The 23,042-nt window shown below is 42.9% G+C and overlaps 2 protein-coding genes and 1 non-coding gene across 3 annotated transcripts in view; 1 reads left to right on the top strand and 2 right to left on the bottom strand.

Annotated features, from left to right (window-relative positions):
* The window catches only part of ACTN3 (actinin alpha 3), a 35,630-nt gene extending 23,597 nt beyond the window's left edge, over nucleotides 1-12,033 (bottom strand). The window contains exon 1 of the mRNA XM_039366243.1: nucleotides 11,719-12,033. Coding sequence (XP_039222177.1) covers nucleotides 11,719-11,853 — 135 coding nt within the window. The 5' untranslated portion in view covers nucleotides 11,854-12,033. The remainder of the gene's footprint in view (nucleotides 1-11,718) is intronic.
* A 2,448-nt stretch (nucleotides 12,034-14,481) lies between these two features.
* LOC120318561 lies at nucleotides 14,482-14,672 on the bottom strand. Its single transcript, XR_005559533.1, has one exon. It is a non-coding gene; the product is annotated as a U2 spliceosomal RNA (small nuclear RNA).
* A 2,664-nt stretch (nucleotides 14,673-17,336) lies between these two features.
* On the top strand, nucleotides 17,337-22,140 carry ZDHHC24 (zinc finger DHHC-type containing 24). The gene is made up of 4 exons (XM_039366211.1): nucleotides 17,337-17,724; nucleotides 19,357-19,634; nucleotides 20,345-20,657; nucleotides 20,877-22,140. The coding sequence occupies exons 1-3, from the start codon at nucleotides 17,477-17,479 to the stop codon at nucleotides 20,653-20,655; spliced, it is 837 nt and encodes a 278-aa protein (XP_039222145.1). The 5' UTR covers nucleotides 17,337-17,476; the 3' UTR covers nucleotides 20,656-20,657; nucleotides 20,877-22,140.
* The last annotated feature ends 902 nt before the right edge of the window (nucleotides 22,141-23,042 follow it).

A 23,042-nucleotide genomic window follows, 5' to 3' on the forward strand; every position in this document is an offset into this window, starting at 1 on the left:
TGTGAGAGAAGTAGGCAGAATCTGAAAGGTCATGGGTGTTTTGTCATTTCTGTTTATAGTATAACCACCTGCCACAAGGTACCCGTAGCACAACTGGAGAAGAAGCAAAAAGTCAGGCAGCTCCTGTTGAGGCTGTTTTTTTTTTTGTTTTATTTTTTACCCCAGTATCTCCATGTACAATTTTACACATGTACCAAAGGTAGAAATGCTGTCTGATAATGCATTGAATCTGGTTTGCTTTTCATTTGTGGTGCCATTTGCCTTTTATTTTAACATATAATGTAAGCGGCGTGCAGACTTCTGCAACTCTGCAGGTCTAAAAATAATCCTCACAGCCGTGTGCGTACCCAGACCGAAAAATAGCCTGGAAAAAAAAAATAATGTAATAGGTCCAGAGAGTAAAACGGATTTTTTTTTCTCTTCCAATCAGTCATGTGCAATTCTTGGAGACTGCCTGAATAAGCCCCTGAAGGCAGGATAAGAAGCAATGGATGGAAACTAACCAAGGAGAGAAGCAACCTAGAACTAAGGAGAAACTTCCTGACAGAAAGAACAATTAACCAGTGGAACAACCTGCCTCCAGAAGCGGTGAATGCTCCAACACTGGAAGTTTTCAAGAAGAGACTGGACAGCCATTTGTCCGAAATGGTGTAGGGTTTCCTGCCTGAGCAGGGGGTTGGACTGGATGACCTCCAAGATGCCTTCCAACTTTATTATTATTATTAATTTTCTTGGCAAGATTTTTCAGAAGTGATTTGCCATTGCCTCCTTCCTAGGGCTGAGGGAAAATGACTGGCCCAAGTTCACACAGCTGGCTTTGTGCCTAAGGTGAGACTAGAACGCACATTTTCTAGCCGGATGTCTTAACCGCTACACCAAACAGACTCTCAGAATGGATTTACAATAGTCTCGTTCCCTGGGGAAAATATACTTTGAACATTTAAAATAAATTTATAATTCAGTTTACTGACATTTCTGTCTGTGGGACTTTTATTTCCTGGAAATAGCAACGTGAAGGTTTAAGAAATAGGAAGTGGCTTTGTACTACTCTCCCTGCATTCATGTTATGGTGGTGTGTCACTTCTCAAACAATGGTTTTTCCTAGTCCTACCCGGAAGTGCCAGAGAGATTGAATATGGGGCCTTTTGTAGCCCAATCTAGTGCTCCCCATTTTTCTTGCAGATAGGTGAGCTTGGCAGATTCATCCTGATGATGTCAATGATTTTGTTGGCTTTTGTAAATGTCAATATAGCAGTAGAGAAGTACATAATAAAACATGAGCTTAGCCCAGGAAAACAGGGAAGTGTAAAACTTTATATTGCCCTGTCTTAACTTTTTAACGCAGTGGTTCTCAACCTTTCTAATGCCGCGACCCCATAATACAGTTCCCCATGTTGTGGTGACCCCCAACCACTTATACATCACCGGGTGCCAGAGGTATGGCCAAAGAAAAGGGGGAAAAAAATGGCAGACATCCTTGTTTGGCGACCCCCATGAAATGGTCGTTCGACCCCAAATGGGGTCCCGACCCACAGGTTGAGAACCACTGCTTTAACGGAAAGGGAAATAGAAACTCTATCAGTTTTTCAACATTCTATTACTGGAGCCTACTGTCTATCAAACAGAAGTCTAGTGTTTCTTGTAGAATCTTGTTTCCTGACCTGGTCTGTTTTGAAAAGGTAGACAATGACACAACCAAAAACGTAGCCCTGGTTTTCTGGATGTGTTTGCTCATTTGGGCTAACCTACATACCCCCTGAGAGTCAGCAATGATGTAGAAGTAGGGAAAGCAATGGGAGAGACGTCCTGATAAAATCTGAATTATTGCCAGGAGCCCAGATAGTCTTTTCATCCTAAACAAGATTTGCTGAAATCAAGGGCGGGGGTGATAGTCTTGGGGAACAGAAGTAGGTCTCTGGCCAAAAGGATTTACACGTGTGAGCTCCAGTTGTGATATTAAATGTGAATTCTGAGGTTGAATATTCTGCAATCAGTATGTTCCCTTACCTGAGCCACTCCTTAGCATATTCTAATAAAAAATTATATAGAACTCGTGCAACCTATGTCTGCTCTTTCCCTTCCCCCTGTCCCCAAAATACAAACAGTAAACGAAGGCGCTGCATCCATTTCCCAGTTCCTCCCTCCTTAAGAATAGAATTAAACAGAAGGAGATGCTAAAAATACCTTTTACAGAGTCGTAGAGCAATCGTTTATCTTGAAAACATTTGGGTCATGTCTGCTCATTGGTCTATTATTTCAAGGGACCATTTTTGGAAGCAAGGATTTTAAGGCTGGAATTACCATGGGAAGATACAGGGACTCTAGACTGATGTGAATTATTTGGACTGTCAACGAAAATAAATTGGCAGGAAATTATTTTCCTGAAAGAACAGAATAAGTATCTGCTGAATCCCTTATGGAACACATTTTTTTTTCTTTATGGTTTCTGCTAAAAGTTTGCCCTTTGGTACAAAAAAAAAAAGATAAATTAAAATTAATTGCCGTAAACTTGAAAAGTAGTAATATCTATTCTTTTTTTTTTTTTTGGCAGCCTTTTCACAGTTACATAATTACTTTAGAAGCCAGCCTTTCTAATCAGAGGAAAATCAGGATGCAAATAAAGTCCTAATATAAAGCAGAATGAACAACTGGACATTTGAATTGAAACAGATTTAATCCAAGCATGGAGTGTCACAAATCTTCTGTCATTGCTTAGCAAATCCAGCAGCCACATGATCAGGTATTAATTCCAGAGCTTCTCTATTAAATCATAATGCTGGATAAGCTTGCCTAGTCCAAAGGGGATATATACAGGCACACACACATTTGCACTGTCTTCAAAGCCCAAAAACATAATAATAACATACAACTCACACAATGATCTCCATTCTCTCTTCAATAGATTACAAATGAGCAAAATGGATCCCCTGCAAATCAAATCTCTTTTCTCCCATGTTACATACATTCTACATTCACTCCTGGGCTCTGTTCAAACTCTTTTCAGCATCCATTTGCTTGCACGAATCGAATCGAATTGAATCGAATCGAATAGACCTTGGAGGTCTTCTAGTCCAGCCCCCTGCTCAAGCAGGGAATGTAGAATAGAATAGAATAGAATAGACATAGAATAGAATAGAATAGAATAGAATAGAATAGAATAGAATAGAATAGACATAGAATAGAATAGACATAGAATAGAATAGAATAGAATAGACATAGAATAGAATAGACATAGAATAAAATAGAATAGAATAGAATAGACATAGAATAGAATAGAATAGAATAGAATAGAATAGAATAGAATAGAATAGAGTAGAACAGAACAGAATAGAATAGAATAGAATATTCTTTATTGGCCAAGTGTGATTGGATGCACAAGGAATTTGTCTCTGATGCATAAGCTCTCAGTACATATACCAAGCAACAAAGTGATAAATTATAAATCCTAAGATACAATCATAAATCCTAAGATATAACCAACAAAGTGGTAGTCATAAGATACCAATAGGAGCAGGTAATAGGAAAGATGACAAGGGTAATAGTAATACAGTCCTACTACATTCTTATCCTTAGGCATAAGACAGTATTATGGGAATTATGTATAACAGACTGATGGCATGGGGGGGGGAACTATCTTTTGTGTTTAGCTGTTTTGGCATGCAATGTCCTATAGCAGGGGTGGCGAACCTATGGCACAGGTGCCAGAGGCGGCACTCAGAGGCCTCTCTGTGGGCACGCACCATCTCCCCAGTCCTAGACCTTCAGCTGGGTTTTATAAAACCTTTTCGCTTTAGGCCTCCGGTTCAATCAGTCAATTTCAACTTCTTGCGGGGAAAAAAAAGATCTTGCAAAATTGGAATTGATTGATTGAACTTTTTAGTCCCACCCAGCCTGCTGTTACCACCACAGCCATGCCCACCTAATGGGCCACGCCCACCCAATGGGCCATGCCCACCTGGCACCAGATGATGCATAAGTGGGTTTTGGGTTGCAGTTTGGGCACTCGGTCTCTAAAAGTTTCGCCATCACTGTCTTATAGCAAACTCTAAAAGATAGCTTCTGCTGTTTTTTTTAATGAAATCAAGAGTTTGGAGAATTCTTGATTTATGGTCTATTTTGAGGATGTGCCTGGTTATGAGCGTTGATTGAAAAACTAACAAAAAAAATGCCAGACAAAGAAGCTTAACATGAAACAAAACTAAGCTGATAAAAGACACAGATTTCTACATATAACTATCAATTATTATCATTCATCCTCCCACTCATGCTTGCAGAAGGCATCCCTGTGTAATACAAGTGGACAATCAACAGACAAGAATGGACTAGGTTTTTCTGGCTTTCAAGAACATATACGAGGGAGAAAACTGTGTCCAAAAGCAAAATGGGTTCAGAGAGAAAGAACAGCAGATCACAGAGGGAAAAACAAGAGTGAAAGGAGAAGAATGAACGAGTGGGTCCTGCACATTTTAAATTCCGGTGACTCCCAATTCAGCCTTTGATATTTTTTTTTTTTAAAAAAGAATCACTTGATCCCAAAGGACCAGGCTGCAGCTCTCCCGTGCTCTATTATGTCTGTATTAAGTTTCCAGTGATCAAAATAGCCACGTCCTTGATATTGCAGCAGTACCCAGAAGGCTTAAGAAGTAGACTATCAGACAAGTGCTGACTCATTATTGTAATTCAAAATGGAGGAGTGGTTGGAATGAGGAAACGTGTTAACTGGGGGACCCAGTTAAGCACCGCAACTCAGTTAAGCAACTCAGGGTTAGTCATCAAGAAATCTAAATATACAAATAAGTATATGCATTCTTAACCAGGAGCACACAAGAGGCAATCCTGGGTTCAGATTCCAATTGGGTAACCTCGAGTCAGTGGTTACGGGCAGTCCTCAACTTACAACCATTTGTTTAGCGACCATTCGAAGTCACAACAGTGACTTACGACTGCCTTTCAAACTTATGACCGTTGCAACATCCCCCTGGTCATGTGATCAACGTTTGAGCACTTGGCAACTGGTATTTATTGTGTCTCCCGAGGTCATGCACAGGGAGTCAAAAAGAGAAAATGGTCAAGATCTTTTCTTTGATAGGTTTCTGAGACAGAAACGTCAACTGCTGCTCCAAATCTGTTTGAATGCCACCCTGAAGGGCGGGGGGAAGAATCCTTGATAATTTGCTTAGAAAAGTAATCCAGGCAAGATGCTGCAATTGTTGTAGCCTAATTAGTCAAAAGGCAACAATTCCTCCTTGCAGTTAGTTTGAAACTGTAAAGCAAGGGGATACTCATCCCTCATAAGACTTTAAGTCCTTTGCGCTATCGAATAATGTGAGCAAAGCAACTGGCGTGCTGTGGTATCTTTGTCAGACTCTTATTATTTTGGCTCTTCCCCAGTCTGTAAGATTGCCAAACTGTACAGGGACCAGATCTGAGCCTCTGTGTCTCTTAACTGAGGGCTTTGTGTACATAGGCGTGTCTCTGTGCCACTGACACAATGGGACGCTATTTCCAGTTTCACACACACACAATGAGGCTAGCCAAGGCAATATCGCCCTGCAGGTGCCAGGCCAGGGATGTTTTTTTGGCCCATGGACCGCTGTTGATGAGGGCTTAATAGATTTGGCAGCTCCCAAAAGAGGCAATCCCTTCTATTGTGGGCTGCTGGAGACAGCCAAAAGGTGATGAAACACCACAAAGTGGTCTGGTAGAGGGAGGAGAGGTGGATGTTTTGGTTTGCCCAATCCCATTTTGGAGAAGAGGGATGCATCTGAAGTTAGCAGCTTATGGATTCCAGGAAGAAATGTGCGGATTGGCATCTCCTTAAGATATGGCTTTGTTTGTGACATCGAAATGCACTGAAATATATCTTTTGATTTAAAAAAAAAACCTGCCGGTAACGTCTCTTACAAATGCATTTAAATGCACATTTTGGGGGAAAAAAAAAAAAAGGAGGGGAGAGAGGTTAGGGCAAATTAAATGTGCATTTTATGTGGGATTTTCATGTGGGGGCACCTTTGAGTCAGTCTTGGCTCTTGGAGACTGCACAAGGCTTTCTTGGCAAGATTTTTGGGCTGAGAGACTGGCCCAAAGGATCCTGGAAAGTTTCATTTAAAAAAAAAACCGAAAAAAGCATGGAAACGGAATAGAACAATTTCCAATTAAAACAAATGCCCCTAAGACTGTTTGTTGCTGCTACATCAACTTATTAAACAAAGCATCTCAACTTATTAAACAAAGCATCACATCCATGCCCTGCTCTCTTTTGGCCCTGGATCCCTCCTTCACTTTTGTGAGTCTTTTCCATAAATCCCATAAATTCATAATGCCAGGGCTTAGAGCAGTGGTTCTCAACCTTTTTAATGCCGCAACCTCCAACCGGTTGTAAGTCGAGGACTACTCAACCGGTCGTTAAGTCGAGGACTACTCAACCGGTGCAGCACCGTTTGCAGAATGGGACTTTTGGCGGGCTCAGCAGGGCAGAGACAGCCTGGACAATTCCTATTGGCTTTGGAAAGCCAATAGAATTAGACTCTATTCAAGAGAGTCTATTCTATTGGCTTCCAAAAGCCAATAGAATAAAAGGGAGTAGCACAGCTAAGGAAAAGGGGGGAAAAAATGGCGGACTGCGTTGTTGGGCGACCCCCGTGAAATGGTCGTTCGACCCCAAATGGGGTCCCGACCCACAGGTTGAGAACCACTGATTTAAATGCAGATAGTAGGGAAAACTGAAGCTGGGACAAGGTGAAACAGAGCATCTGGAAAAGCAAAAGTAGCGAAGGTATGGGAAAAAAAAATACATTGCAAAGGAGTTTTGTTTGTTTTTCCAAGGCCTGTTTTGTTGAGAGCATCTAGTCTGGAGATGCAGCCAAATATTTTTTTCTTTTTTTTTTAAAAAAAAAAAACAGAGTTAAGTTTGTCCACACAGAGAATGCATAAAGTACTTGTTTCGCTCAAGAGATGCAACTCTCCTTAAATAGCTTCTTCGTTCTGAAGGCCCGTCTGTCTTTCAGGGAAGAGCAGGGAGACCCTTCTTGTATCCTAATTAAGCTCTGTCCTCTTCCAAAATACTACTATTAGCTCATCATTAACCTCCTTGCACGGCAGTGGAGCTGAAGAGCAGTTTTTAGAAACGGCCTTACATGGGCAAGGCATCTGGAACAGCAGCAGCAGCAGCTACCCGATACCCAACTGCTGTAAAACCAGCCCCACAGATCTCCAGCATCAGCAGGAAATAAGTGCCTGGACTCAGAGAGCTATACGACTAGGCGTTAGAAGAAACAATGCCGGATCAGCAAAATGGAGCTGGTGAGGAGAAGTTGGTATATCCAGGTATTCACCTTTGCAAATGGGGCCAGTCTCCTCATTACAGTTCATTGGTCACTGTGGTCAATGGTGGCTGCAGGTAGTCCTCAACGTATGACCTCGACTGGGTCAGCATTTCAGCCGTGAGTCATTGCAGTCGTATGTTGAGGTATCATGTGGACTCGATTTTATAACCGTTAAGGGAGTCTTCACTGTCATTAAGCAGACCTTGTGGTGGTTAAGCGAATCACACAGTCCTTAAGTGCAAATCCATTTTAGCCAATAGGCATTTTTGCCATTTTTGCTGAAAAATAGCAAAAAAAAAAAAAAAATCGCAAAGTGCGATCACAGGACCCCAGGACCAGTCAGTTAGTGAACTGGTTCCAGGCATCTAAAATATGCTCGTGTGATCACAGGGATGGTGCGGTAATTGTACCTTTTGAGGCAGATCGCAAGTAACTTTTCCAAATCTATAGAACTTCAAATGGTCGTTAATCAACCAGTTGTAAGTCAAGGACTACCCATATAAGGTGTGGCAGTCATACACAGCTGCATTAAAACATGCCATGTGTGGTGGTTAGCTGGTAAATGTTTTGTTTGACACTGGGGATCCAAGCTGAAGGAAGCGGACCTGGAAGTGCATTGTCATTTTCACTTAATCACACGTCCTTGGGTGGTGATGGTGTTTTTAAAAATAAACTTTCAGATTTTGGAATAGGAAAGAAACAAGCTTTGTCCTTCACAAAGATGTTTATTTTTCTTATCAACCTAAGATCAAATCCCTCCTCCAGCAGTGGGATGAAAATTCCTGAGCCTGATCCCTCAAAGATGATCTCAAGATGGACCATGCAGAAGGAGACGTTTTGTTAGATAAAAAGGAATGCAGAACTGAATAAAGGAGAGCAGATAGATATAAGGTGTGGGAGAAAGTTTAGTTATGTGGGTGAGTCAACCAGCATTGGAACCAGACACTGCAAAAACAAGAAAAGAGGAACTTCTTACGTACCCAACAACAACAGACCAGCAACTTTTGTGGTTATAAAAACAAGATCTAGCTAGACGCCTGTGCATCTCGCTTCTTCTAAAAATCCCATCCCCTACATTAAATGCATTTTTAAAGAAAAGAAGATACAAGTCTATTGTATCTTCTCAACCAAGAAACTTCTTTAGAACTGAAAATGCTTCTTGGAGGAAAAGCGAAACGTTTTCGAGAAAAAAACACCCCAAGAAAGCCCAGCTCTCTTTTGGAAAAGCATCTTTGGGATAACCATGACCTGGATGAGTGAAAATCTCCACAGACATACAGATTTATTCAGTGTAGCAAGAGAGCAGAATGTGGGGAAGCTCTTGAATCAAAGCCGATGAACGCAGCTCTTTCCCAGAAACGGCCTTCCAGGCCTCAGTAACAACTTGTACTAAACGATCGGGCACATTGTGACACAATCTTAGATGCTCTTCTGGCCCTTCCCCGTTATCACAAGACTTCCGTGCCTTTGACCCCAAAGTAACAGGTGGAGAGATCCTTTTGGCTATAGAGCCCACAAGGGATCCCTGACATAGGCTACCTTGAATCGCTTTAGTCACATTTAAGCTTTAGGGGAACCATATTTTTTTTTTTAAGCTGACCTTTTTTCAGACATTATATTGATGGCATCTCAAAGTAGCCAGCCGTGAAGGTGAATTAGATCCGTTATATACTTTTGGCTGAGAATCATTATCTGAAAAGATTGGTGAGGAATGCTGGTGTGCATTTGAGAGGCCAAATCAATGAGATACACAAGAAAATGGCCATAATTTAACTGTAAGGTCACTTCAATTTGCACTGCAGAGTGAAGGTCCTATACAGCAGTTTAGTGTGTGATTATTGGCATGTGAATACCAGCAAAATGTTGTTTAAAACTTGCTCTCTGCTTATCTGGCATCATAGAAGTATCAGAAACTAGCCTGTGCTGAATCAGACTGCAACCCTGTCTTAAGAACACCAAACGTCCCCCACATGCTGCTCTCCAGATATACTTGATTACAAATCCCAAATGCTTGGTGATAAAAGGGCTTATAGGATAACTGATTAGAAGGGATCCACTCAGTGGCCCTCCCCTCCCCCCCACACACCAGAAGGTTTTCAGGTTTTCCTACTTTTTTCTAAAGCACTGAGGACTGAAACGGATCTTTTTCGTGTAAAGTACAAGTTCAGCTACTTGTAAGGCACAGCCTGTCCTCAAAATGAGAAAAGCAAATTAGAAAATACGACAAAAAGGCAAGATATTATAGTCCAAATATTATTAGATATTATAGTCCAAATCTGGTTTAAAAGCCAAATAGCATTAAATATATCAAAACTCAGCTAAGCTAATCTTCAGTGGCAAAAAGAAATAAGGAGATGTCCGGGAGCGCCTTTTCCAATTAATAGATTTTATTAAAAAGCAGAATCTTTTGTGAGCTGATGAAGGGAACTGCAGCTCACAAACACCTACGGCTTTTAATAAGATGTGTTACTCAGAAAAGCAACGCTCCCTTTTGATTTTTTTATTGTAAGGAGCGTTTTTCCTCATGCATATTCCATAGAAGATGCTATTTCCAGTTCCCTGCCTCAAAATACACGAACAGGTGCAGAATAAAAAGGTTAATAGAAGCAGAACGTTGCATATTTTTCTTTACAAGATCATGTTATCTGCGGAATGAACTTGTCTAGCATAGCATTCACCTTTTTATTATTATTATTAGATAACGGAGGCTAAGAGATAGTAGATACAAGGAGACCTGACAGTTTTAAAAAAAAAGAGAGAGAGAGACTCTAAATCTAGATTCTAGAGCACAGCCCAAATCTGGCACATATGCTTTGCCCTACAAAAAAAAAAAGACCACAATTAAAGTACTTTGGGAAAAGATTACTAATTTTCTGAAAACTATCGTTGCTTAAAGGGATCTCTTGTAACATGTCTTTTGAGAGACAATTATTCCCAGGAAGGTCTCCATATTTATAACGATTACAGGAGCTCCACAAATGCTAGATGTAGCCAATAGGATTCCGCCAAGCATTTCTTTACAAGAATTGCACAGAAAGCAGAATTGACAGCATGAATGACAGGAGGCCGGATCTTTTACAGTGGCTCCCTCCCCCTCGCTATCCTTAGAAAGGAAGAGGTCACGATTTAACTGAAATAAGGATGGAGTTGGTGAATTCCTCTCTCCTGCTCCTCCCAGCCCCTAAATTCCATACACTCCCAAATGGCTCTCTCATCGCCAGGACTTGAAAAACTCAAAAGCAGATATTGTGGGAGGGTTGTTTTTTTTTTTTTTTTTTTTTTTTTAGTGCAAGTGGCTTCTTTCTCATAGCACAAGAGTGCTGAGTCCTGTTTTACTATTAGATATTCTGGCATGTTTGCAAATGACGGCTTAATTACTAAAGGAGATGCATTGGCATGCAAGCCTGTGTTCTGTTTGGGAAAAGAGGGCTAGGGCCATCTCTGAAAGCCTGTGATTAGGATATGGCCCATGTGTGATAATATTTTAAACAAGCCGTGCTAGGGCCAGTTCCCAACTGCCACAAAAAAAAGATATATTTAGCTGGTTCCTTCCCTTCTCCCTTGGGTCTCTGTCATTCCAAGCATTGCTCAGACACGGCTCCAGCCCTTGGGAGATTCCACTCCGCTGACATATGTGCTCCTTCCTCCTTCTCTGCACACCCCTTCTGTCCACCAGTACTACTTTGAATCTCGCCTGACGTACGGTGCCCAAAATGTCACTCGTGATTGGTTCTGCGCGGGATGGGGAACTGGCTGATGGGAAGGGACAGCTGCAGGCAACGGTATCTAATGTACAGAGATGGCAGCTGGCTCTGGGAAGATGTGTCTTCCCATTCCTATAATATAGGTGTAAGATGCCTTGCTTCCTCTAGGGTGGCGGTTAGCTCTACAGAAAAATATGCATTTCAGCTCATCGGATTTCAGAAAAGCAGGTAATTTCCACAACGGTTAGTTAATTCCAACACTGATTCCACCGTCAGGGTAAGTTAATTCCCCCATCAAGTTCAAAGTTATTTTTTAATCAATGCAAGTCTTTCCTCCCTGCTGCAAATTCCACTGAGTAGTTATGACCTCAGACCTCAACATCCAGTGTTTTATCCGTCTTCCCACTCAGCAAATTTCCACCGAGGCCAGCGCAAGGTATTTCGTCTCCCTCCCAGGAAGACGGAGGTGCACCCCAGAATCACTACTAGTATTTATGATTGGTACCACTGGAAATAAATGCACGTTTGTCAGTAAAACCAACACAGCAAGGAATTAGGAGAAACAGCCAGCTGGGTCGTGACCCAGCAGCTCTCCTGGAGAGGTCCCATTCAGAAAGACCCAGATTGAGCCTGAAACCCAATGCAGACATCTTGGATCTGCTGTTTTCTCTCCCTAGCTGGCCTCCTACCTTTCGCTGTTGCTTTTCCCAAGCTGGGTCAAGCAGTAAGTCCCGGTCCCAATCTTCTTCCTGTGCCATATATTCATCAGTCACCATGTAGGAGTGGTTGTATTGGATGTGTGTTTCTATCTGCGTCGTCGTCATGTTGCCTTGATTCTGCGAAGCCCTGTCCTCTGTGCCTATTCTCTCCCCTACAATTCACGCGGTTTCCCCCCTTGCTCAAGCCTTCGGTCTCCTTTTCTGTTCGCTCCCCTCAGAGGTCAAGATCCCCCAAGTCCTTCCAGGCTGTGTGTCTGCCTGCTTTGCAGCTGCACCTGTCAAAACCCATCCACGTGACCAGTCCTCAATAAGTATTACCGGCCCTGGGAAGGGAGATCAGGTTCCATCTTAAAAAGGCCACGGGGAGGGGACAGCGCAAGTGTGCCTACCAACCAGATAGGGGTGGTGAAGACAACTGTTGGGAAGCCAAGTATTCCCCCTTAAAGCAGAGCCACCAGCTCTTAAAAAAGAAATTGCTCCAGTGGGCTGAATGTCTCTCCCACAAAATCCATGCCAGATGCAGGAGAACTTTGCCGAGAGCAAGAATCTCTGCACAGGGAGGATATCTCCCATTTTCTGCATAAGAGGAAAAATCTTGCTTATAGTACTGTCATTAACCTTCCATTAAGGTTAATAACAGTCAGATCGAAGAATAAATGTACAGCTATTAACGAACAGAACAGAACAATAGAATTGGAAGGGACCTTGGAGGTCTTGTAGCTTAATCTTCTGCTCAAGCAGGAGACCCTATACTATTTTGGACAAATGGCTGTCTGATCTTTTTTTAAAAAAAAAAAAAAACCTGCAGTGATGAAGCACCCACAGCTTCTGGAGGCAAGGCATGCCACTGATTAAATGTCAGCTGGCCTCCATGTTGAGAAAGAAGTCAGGCCAAATTAGTTTCCAGATGTTCTCTTATGAATTTGGACGGCAACCGTGTTTCCCAAATAGATTCTGAAATTTCCCAGCATTTCCTAGGCCAGGGGTAGGAAACCTTGGCTCTTTCATGACTCGTGGACTTCAACTCCCAGAATTCCTAAGCCGGCATGGCTCAGCTTGGAAACCTCCCCCTTTCCCCTCAGCATGGCTGGCTCAGGAATTCTGGGAGTTGAAATCCACGAGTCATAAAAGAGCCCAGGTTACCCACCCCTTTCCTAGGACAAACAACCAAGGAACCTGAGTCCTTTTTGAGATCCTGGCACTGTGTCCTGTGAAACGGGTTTTTTTTTTCCAGATGGGTGGAATAGGGCCTCTTTATTTGGTTCTAAGTAATGAAGGGGAAAAACCTTCTGCACATGTTCATCCATGTTATCTATTTCACAAGGTCTGCGTGGGGGTTCCCCAATATGAAAACTATAAATGCCAGCACGTATCTCCGGAGGTTTGAAATGTCAGAAACTGGTGTTATTACCATCGTCCTATAGAAATGGTTACCTCCTCCTAGAAAAAGCGCTGCAAGAAACCAGCCTGTGCTTTAAAAGGTGTTAGGCTTATCGTGTCTCTTGGAAAGTCACACGTTGCATTTGGAGGGCTGAAATCCTCCCCATGAGCTTTAAAAAACGTGCCCGAAGAAATACCTGTCTAAAGGTCACTTCAGGGGGAGAGGAAAAGGTTTTCAAGACTGACCTTATTCTGTTTGGGGATACCGTGAATTCAGGGTTCGGTTTAGGTTCCATGAACTTTCTGCTTCTTTGTATTTCACCCGCATTTGCGTAGCTCGATGCAGTTTCCGTTCATTTGCAGGCTGCTCCTGTTACGCAGGAGTTATTCTTAGGATCAATGAGAAGGGCCTTGTGAAAGCTGGTGAATGCCTAGAGAAAAAAAAATCCTGGTTCAAATTTAATGTTTCAAAGTAGACTAAACGTAGACAAAGCATTTTAATCCCTTGCTTAAAATCATGTTTCTACAGCATCTTATCTCTATATTTCAAGTACAGGTATCAACCGACATTACAAAAAAAAAAAGACAGATAAACAGATCTCTGCCTTTGTTTCAAGTCCTTTTGACTTGATTTTTGTTGTTGTTATTTGCAAAGTCGTGTCCGACCCATCGCGACCCCATGGACAATGTTCCTCCAGGCCTTCTTGTCCTCTACCATCTTCTGGAGTCCATTGAAGCTCATGCCTGCTGCTTCAGGGACTCCATCCAGCCACCCCATTCTCTGTCGTCCCCTTCTTCTCTTGCCCTCCATCTTTCCCAGCATCAGGCTCTTCTCTAGTGAGTCCTTCCTTCTCATTAGGTGGCCAAAGGACTTGAGTTTCAACTTCAGGATCTGGCCTTCTAAAGAGCAATCAGGGTTGATCTCTTCTAGGACCGACCGGTTGGATCGCCTTGCAGTCCAGGGGACTCTCAGGAGTCTTCTCCAGCACCAGAGTTCAAAGGCCTCCATTCTTTGGCACTCAGCCTTTCTTAGGGTCCAACTTTCATAGCCGTACATTGCAACTGGGAAAACCATCATAACCCTAATCTGCTTGTTTCATGGCTTTTAAAGAGTCAATGCTGACCTGGAGGAGCTTCTTGGAAAAGTGTCTCTGCAACTTTCTTAGCAAGATTATGCAAAAACTTTGTGTCCTTGTCTTCTAGAGAAGGAGAAAACAAACCAACACAAAGCCACAGGAAAGACTTTTAGGATGAAAACTGACTCTTCCACTTTCTATGGACTCCCACAGTACACAGGTATAGGAAAGCTTATTTTATTCAATCTATTCTTTAACTCATGAAATTCCCCCCAATGGGGGGTGCACCATTCCTGGAGGTACTGCAATACCAGGCTGATGCTTGGAGTGGACGGAGCAAGCCCCTATTCCATCTCCCTGTTCCAAAAATCCATTTAATATGTAGTCCTCAAATAGAGGACATATCAGATATTAAACTGATAAGAACAGATACTACACTTGATCTTAGCCAAAAGGCCGAGAAGCGATACCTTTCCTGTCCAGCAGCCTACTAGAGCATTCTTTCCTAGGAAACTTCAGATAACGAGGAGCAAATTCTTTACGGAACCTATTCTTCGTCGCATCGGAATCATCACTGCTTGGCAATCTCATCGGATGCCCTCTGACCAAGTGCCTATTTCTATTGTCCACATTAACAGCCTCCTGTTGTGAAGTTTAACTATAAAAATTAAGAATTCTGTTAGCAACGTTCATTTCCTGATTGCCTGTGTGCTTTGTTTGACAGCGATTGGTGCGACATTTACATAAGCCTTCCCATTTTCCCCCATCATGCTTTTGAGGCTGTTATGTCAGGACTTACCAGTAGAGACCTCAATCCTACTCTGAAAGTTTCTTGTTCCATGAGCATTCTGCAAAAAGAAAAAAGAAAAAAGCCCGTGAGAATAAGATAGATCAAAGAGAATGGCACAATGACATTTCTTGCACAAAACTTCCTAGTTTTCACATCTGTTCAAAAATTTAGTAGCAAAGAAAGAGGTTTCAGAAGCTTCGCTTGCCGTTTCCTTCAACTTTTTGAGTACGGTTTATAGAAGCTTATTTTGAAAAAAAATAACTGGCTCTTCGTATTCCTTAAACACACGAAACCCTGTTACAGATTCACTTGCTCCGCGTCATATATATCAAAATGAACCAGCAACAATTATTAGGAGTACTGTAGTAGTTTTGAGTGCCCTATGGAGGAGAATCCCAAATTCAGAACTGAAGAAGCTTCTTGGATGAGAAGCAAAACATTTACAAGGGAAAAAAAAACAAGAAAGTCCCATTTGCCTTTTGGAAAAGCTACTCTGGGGACAATCACGATTGGATGATAGAGAATATCCATAAACAATACCAAATTCAATAATAAACAGATGTATTAATCCAGGGACCGGTTCCGTGGAAAAAGGTTTTTCCATGGACCGGGAAATGTGTGGTTTTGTATGCTGCTTGCATTCCACGGATGGGGTTTTGCTTGTTTGTGCGGACTGGCTGCTGCCTGCTACCGGTCCACAGACTGGGAGTTGGGGACCCCTGTATTAATCTGTTGCAATGGAAATGGAGCAACAGCCATTTGTGACAGTTTTAAAAAGATGTAGACAGTTACATGTTGAATAATAAATACATTTTATGGATCAATGGTTTATTTGACTTCTATAGCTACCCTTCTCAACATGTGAGTCTGAACAGCATTCATCATAAAAACAATTAAAGCAATACAAATTTAGTATATATGCACTAAGTAAAACTGCTACTATGGAAATGGGGCTTTTAACACACTCAGGGGGTCCCATCCCAGATATACAACCAAGTGTTCACGGCCTTGGTTGTGAAAACCCAGCAGTTGAGAGTCATCCTGGTATCTGAAGGGAGAATATTCCAGAGGGCAGAGGCTACAGCAGAGAAGGCACAAAACCATTTAAACACCACAATTTATCTACTTAGAAAACAGATCTATTCTGTTCTAATAGATCTGTTCTATTCTCTGATGGCTACATCACCAAACCACATATAGTCTTTGACTTACAGCTGTTCATTTAGTGACTGTCTGAAGTTACAACTGCCCTGAACAAAGTGACTTACAACCGTCACAACATCCTCATTTGATCAAAATGTGGGCATTTGGCAACCAGCATATATTTACAAAGGATGCAGCATGCCAGAGTCACGGGATCCCCATTTGCCATCTTCCCACCTGGCTTCTGACAAGCAAAGGCAATGAGGGAAGCCAGCTTTAATAACTGCAATGATTCAATCTTGCAAAAAAAGGTCATAAAATAGGGCACGACTCGCTTAACAACCAACTTGCTTAGCAACAGAAATTCTGGGCCTAACTGTGGTCTTAAGTCGAAGACTACCCATATGTCATCAAATCAAATCAAATGAGAACAGATCTCCAAACTGCAATATTTGAAGTTTGTGTCATTTTTTACGCGTTGCCATTTTGGCTTTATTCATGGTTTGCTGCAGATGCCACTGAGGGATGGCATTTTTAAAACGAAAAGAGCGAAATAATAGCTTCTCTTCTATGGAAAACAACCCATGCTCCTGAGCATATAAAAAAAGCCATCCTATGTTGCATTCATATTGGTACAGGGGCATTATAGGCAGTGCTTTGATCGCAACCCTGGGACAATCTTAACTTCTTTTTTTTACATCTTTTTTACATCGATAGCTGGACAGTGAATGAAAAAGGTGGAAAGCAGATCCACGTTTCTGAATTATGGATCTGGAGATAAATTGGTTTTTTGATCCACTTTCTCTGCCTTTGTGGAGTCAGGGGCTAATTAGTTTTTCCTGCAACCTTTGCAATTTATCTCCAGATAAATAAGATTTATATATAAGATTCACTTGATCTGGGCTTGCGGTGCGGATGAATGAAGATGAACTACGAGGGGAAAAAACCATCATGGGGCCAGAGGTTTTAGGTAAGTCGTCCTTAAGACAATGGATACGTGGATCCAGGAGATCCCAGGCCTGTTTTTGAAGATGGAGGAGCCAGATTTAAACACAGGCCGAGATGAAGAGCATTTGCCCATACAATAACAGGCTTTTGCGGCCGCCTGTTAAGAACAATATGTTCGTGTGAACGAATCGCATCCCTGACACGCTTGTCAGCGAGGCAAGTTGCTGAGATAAACAAGTCTCCGAGGTCAGAGCGCCGATTGGCTAGAATCGGCTCGAAAGGCGGGCTTAGCAGGAGCGGCTGCCGCCGCCGATTGGCTGAACGATTTGAGCGGGAAGGGGCGGCTGAAGCGAAGCCGGAAGAGAGGCGCGTGGGCCGCGCACGCGCCGCCATGGAAGGCCGCGACTGGGACCGGAGGGTGCTGCCCGTGTGCGCCGGGGCGGTGTTGGCTACCACGCTGGTCGCGGAGGTGCTGCTGGTGCTGCTGCGGTTCCGTCCGCCCGGACAGCCGTTCCCGTTGTGGCCCATCGCCTCGCTGCTTTTCCTGCTGGCCAGCGCGCTGGAGAACGCTCGGCGCTTCATCATGGCTTCGCCCAGCACGCGCGGCGTCATGCTGGCGGGGGCGGGGCAAGGATGGGAGTGAGTGGGCGTGGTTAGGGTCGCGGCGGGGCGGGGGCCAATGGGAAAGCGATCGCGCGTCGAGGGAGGAGCTTCTAGAAATGGCGGGAAAATGGAGGTGGTGATGGGGAATTTCCATAATGATAGATTTCTTGAGAGGAAGATGGTGACGAAGTAGTAGAGGAAGGGATCTCTGCACATGCTCAGGGACACGCTGTTCCTCCATTGGGTTTCCTTTTTTTCAAAGCTTCAGAAAAGGATAGAATCTGGGAGAACATCAGCCTTTTACCAACAGGGTAGAGGGGCTGCTTTAGAGCAAATAACCCAACTTTTAACCTTGTTGAACTTAAGCCCCCATTTCCCCCAGGTTTGTGAGGTCTGCATCTCAAGGAAGCAGGGGAGTGATTAAAAGTGTAAAGGAATGGAAGAGTATTGGAAGGTGGAATTACTTTCTCTCTGCCCAGTCCACCTTACAGGGCTGTTGTGGGGAAAATAGGAGGAGTATTAGGTATATTTGTTGCTTCGAGTGGGTTGTAAAAATCATCAGGCATTATATCAGTGGTTCTCAGCCTGTGGGTTGGGACCCCATTTGGGGTCGAACGACCATTTCACGGGGGTCGCCAAGCAACGCAGTCTGACATTTTTTTCCCCTTTTCCTTAGCTGTGCTACTCCCTTTTATTCTCTTGGCTTTTGAAAGCCAATAGAATAGACTCTCTTGAATAGAGTCTAATTCTATTGGCTTTCAAAAGCCAATAGGAATTGTCCAGGCTGTCTCTGCCCTGCTGAGCCCGCCAAAAGTCCCATTCTGCAAACGGTGCTGCACCAGTTGAGTTGTCCTTGACTTACGACCGGTTGAGGGTGGCGGCATTAAAAAGGTTGAGAACCACTGCATTATATTATTTGTGGGCTGCAGTTTTCAGACAGACCACTAGATGGCAGTAAAGACACATGGGCTATTATTCTTTGCTGCCATCTAGTGACTGCCTTATGAATGTATTTTTATCTGTTAAATCTGTTTGCTGCCCATCTTGCTGCAAGGGGACTGGGCAGCGTACAACATAAAGCAACAGAATCATAAACGTATTTCTAATAAAAAACAACAACCTATAATTAAAAGATTGGGAAGGAAGGGGCAGGATGCACAGGGGTGAGGTGGGATCTTCTATTGGTCCATCAACCGCTTCAATTTTTTTTTGTATCAAGAAGGATTTGGAATCCCAAAGGAAGACAAATGTGTTCCTTGGGCTGCACCCATAATGCTGGGTTGCCTTATTTATTTATATCCAACGTTTATTTTTTTTATAAACAACTCAAGACGCTGAACGTATTTAATGCTCCTCCACAACAATCCTGTGAGGTGGTTGGGCTGAGAGACAGACACTGGTGTAATGTAACCCAGCCGGCTTTCGTGCCTAAGGCAGGATTAGAACTCCTTATCTCCTGGTGATTGGTCAGAAGTCACCCAACTGGCTTTCATGCCTAAGGTGGGATTAGAACTCACCGTCTCCTGGTGATTGGGCCAAAGTCACCCAGCCGGCTTTCATGCCTAAGGCGGGACTAGAACTCCCTGTCTCCTGGTGATTGGTTCAAAGACACCCAACTAGCTCCATCAATTTTCCCCCCTCTCCCAACACTCTTTCTCCTCCTCCCAGTTACTGCTATTCCTGCCAGACCCATGTGCCGTCCCGCTGCAGCCACTGCTTTTCCTGCAACGTTTGTGTCCTGCGGCGAGATCACCATTGCCTGCTGCTCGGCCAGTGCGTGGGCTATCAAAACTACCGCTACTTCCTCTGCCTGCTGCTCTACGGGTCGGTTGCCTTGCTGTACGGCAGCTTGCTCAATGTCAACGTGGTTTGGATGCTGCTAGAGGAAGGCGGCCTTGCCCACACCATCCTCCTGCTGATGCTGCCTTGGCTGATGCTCCTGATGGGTAAGAACAAGAGCTTTTATTTATTCAACTTTTATTTATTCAACTTTTATGCCACCCATCTCTCCTGGATGCCATTTTTGGGAGGCTTTCCAAAATATACATACATACATACATACATACATTTAAAATAAAATGAGCACCAGGGTAGTTAAAACTATAAAAAGTTTTATTAAAAAACGGCAAGTTTTCGCCGTCACCTGCCGGCATCATCAGGGCTTAAAACGCTAGAAGTGAGTGTTTAAGCCCTGATGATGCCGGCAGGTGACGGCGAAAGCTTGGCGTTTTTTAATTAAACTTTTTATAGTTTTAACTACCCTGGTGCTCATTTTATTTTAAATATGAATACACCCAGGATTCATATTTTTAATGCTATTACTGATATATATACATATATATACGTGTGTGTGTGTAGGTCTTTGGTTATTCGGGTTTTCTCCCGCGTAAAATTGGAAGTATCTTGGTGACGTTTCGACGAAGTCCCATTCGTCATCTTCAGGCTGGGGACCTCTGTTAGAACATTAATAACAATTTACAATGAAAAGATGGGTAGGAAGGGAGCAAGACTCACAGGAGGGCAGGTGAGGTCTCAATCATGGCTGGCTGGGGAATTCTGGGAGTTGAAGTCCACAAGTCTTAACGTTGCCAAAGGTGGAGATGCCTGCTCTAGATGAAGCAGCTCAAAATGACGCTTCGCCTTCCTTCTCTTACAGGGCAAGTCAATTTCGTGACCTTTGCCTACGCTTTTATGACTGATGTCTGCGTGGTGGGATTCTTGTTCTGCCTCAGTTTCCTGCTGTTCCACAGCTTGCTGGCCCTGCGCGGACAGACCACCAAAGAATGGTTTGAAGGAAATCGCCAGTACCACTTGGGTTGGCGAGAGAACCTTCGACAAGTCATGGGAGACCGCTGGCTGCTGGCCTTCTTCACGCCTTTCGTCGGTTCCCCTTTGCCAGGAGATGGAATCACTTTCCAAACCAGATCTCCGAAAACGGAAGAGCTCTCCACATCCCGGAGTTACTAAAGGTAGGATTCTGAATCCAAAAACTACGTTGGTTTGTTAAAACAAATAAGTGCAAAGTCATCTTGCAGAGAGGTGGGCAGCAAACAAAATAATCATAAATAAATTACTGTAATCTGTAGTGCTGCGTTCCTTGACTTAAAGCCATTTATTTAGTGACTGGTCCAAGTTACATTTCTGAAAAACGGATTTGTGAATCTTACGACAGATTCTCTCTCTTCCAGGGTTTCCCCAATTATGAGGAAGGTTGAGCTCCTTTCAACGATGGCTCGCTTCGTTCAAAAGCAGACGACAACTTTGGCGAAAACTCTGAAGGCTTGATCTTACATCGTTGAAAGCTGAAAGCAATTTAATCTTGGAACGGTGGTGACAGATTACTTCCCCCACCCTCTCCCTGGAAAGGGGCTTGCCATGTTTTTGTTTCTGTGATCGGAAAAGAAGGAAATTGCTCATGTAGAGCAAGAGAAATCGACACTTGTGCTCAGCTAAATTGATCTAAATGCAATGGTTTGATACTGAACCATTTTTCTCCTGGTCCAAAGTGCACTATATATATATGTTTTCTGAGGTTTTCGTGGGTGTTTGTATGTAGGTTTTTAGTTATTTGGGTTTTCTCCCGCATAAAATTGGAAGTGTCTTGGCGACGTTTCGACGAAGTCCCATTCGTCATCTTCAGGCTGGTGTTTTCGGCTTTGTGCTTCTAGAAGCATGAAGCCGAAAACACCAGCCTGAAGATGACGCCAAGAACTTCCAATTTTACACGGGAGAAAACCCGAATAACCAAAGTGGTACGTAAAACACTGTCTAGAAATGATTCAGGGACCAAAATCCAAGGTTATAATGGTTTGCATCTCAGTTATTTTTCTTCCCTTGCAGCAATTGTGAGACTTTTTTTTTTTTTTTCCCTTGAGCCCTGGGATCGTGCAAAAGTCAACAAAACGTAGGTTGTGAGATACTAGGGTGGTGTTTCTCAAGTTTCTCAAGAAGACCGGTGGACTTCTTAACTCCCAGAATTTCCCAGCCAGCAAGCTTTAATATGGGTGGACTTCAATTCCCAAAATTAAATCATGCTGGAATTCTGGGAGATGAAATCCATCCATCTTCAAGTCACCAAGGTTAGGAGTTACTGTGACAGATGATAACAATTTTTATCTCTTGCCATTCTGCCTATTTCTGGCACTGTTCCAGTCACGGTATCCACCCAAATGTGTCTCTTCCTCCTCTTTTCATATCTAAAATCTCCATATCCCCATAAACCTGGTTTGCACTTTGAGAGACACACAAAGTGTGGGCGTGGGGGAAACCCAATATTTGCTGTATTCTTTTTTTTTGTTTTGTTTTTGTTAATGAATTTATCCGCTGTGTTCTATGATTGTTGGTTTTATATTTTTTAAACGCTTTAATGTTTTTATGCTGTAAGCCGCCAAGAATTGTTGGATATAAGATGGGGAGCAAATAAATTTCCTAAATAAATACGTTTAACATTTATACAGTGGCCTTTTATATTTAACGGAGCACTGATTGCGCTGTAAACTGTTCAACCTGAAAAATAGGATCTCTTTTTCCATTTCTTCAAGCCAGGGGTGCAAACTATTATCAATGGGGGGGTAACTTTAACGTCAGGGTAATGCGATGGCCCACGGTTGGTGTGAAAAAACTCCAGAAGTTCAAAAGCAGCACTGTGCTTTCCCAGATGTCTGCCTCTCTTAGTAACTATGAATTATGTTGGCCTTGGATAAATTATTAAAATTATATTGGTCATAATCTCCACAGGGAAGTGTGGACAAATGGCTTTTTTTTTTCTGTTTTAACATTACATCTAACTCCTTGAGAAGAGGTGACGAAATAAATGGGGGGGGGGAAGAGGCAATGCCATCCTTTTGTGATCTCTTTATGTTGTTTTAAGCATGGCATTGTAGTTGATTGGTAGAGCTGTATTTCCAGGCTGTAAGCCACACCATCTCTGAGTCATTTTCCGCAACTTACAGCTATGCTTTGTCCATGCTGATTTTGAAAATAAATTGCCTATCTAACTCAGAACCGAAACCAAAAACTAGTATTCTGGTTCATGGACAATGCTGCCAGCTATGTGCCCAAATTTTAAATCCTCTTTCTCTCTTTCTCAAGGTCCAAGCTTTCACAATAATGAGCATAGCTAGAGTGCAGAAATCAAGTGGGCGTGACAGAATTGTCTGTTTCATTGAGACGTAAACGTGGTTTGGATTCTTGCAACCCAGATGTAGGTTAGATGTGAATAAGACTGTTGTTTTGTTTAGATCTGTTCAAGAGTCTGCTGTTTTATTTCTTTTTATGTATTTATCAAATGTTTAACTGTCCATCTTTACAGAACAGCTCTGTTTACTGATTGAACATTTTTCCCCCAGCACTCC

Source organism: Crotalus tigris, unplaced genomic scaffold, assembly GCF_016545835.1.
Source record: "Crotalus tigris isolate CLP2741 ecotype Arizona unplaced genomic scaffold, ASM1654583v1 scf7180000020245.1906669, whole genome shotgun sequence".
In the NCBI taxonomy this organism is placed as follows: domain Eukaryota; kingdom Metazoa; phylum Chordata; class Lepidosauria; order Squamata; family Viperidae; genus Crotalus; species Crotalus tigris.

Excerpts from the sequence above, each read along its gene's own strand:
- ZDHHC24 (XM_039366211.1), top strand. The coding sequence starts at position 17,477 with ATGGAAGGCCGCGACTGGGACCGGAGGGTGCTGCCCGTGTGCGCCGGG. Across the intron at positions 17,725-19,356 it reads GGGGCGGGGCAAGGATGGGA|TTACTGCTATTCCTGCCAGA; the intron begins GTGAGTGGGCGT and ends TCCTCCTCCCAG. Across the intron at positions 19,635-20,344 it reads TTGGCTGATGCTCCTGATGG|GGCAAGTCAATTTCGTGACC; the intron begins GTAAGAACAAGA and ends CTTCTCTTACAG.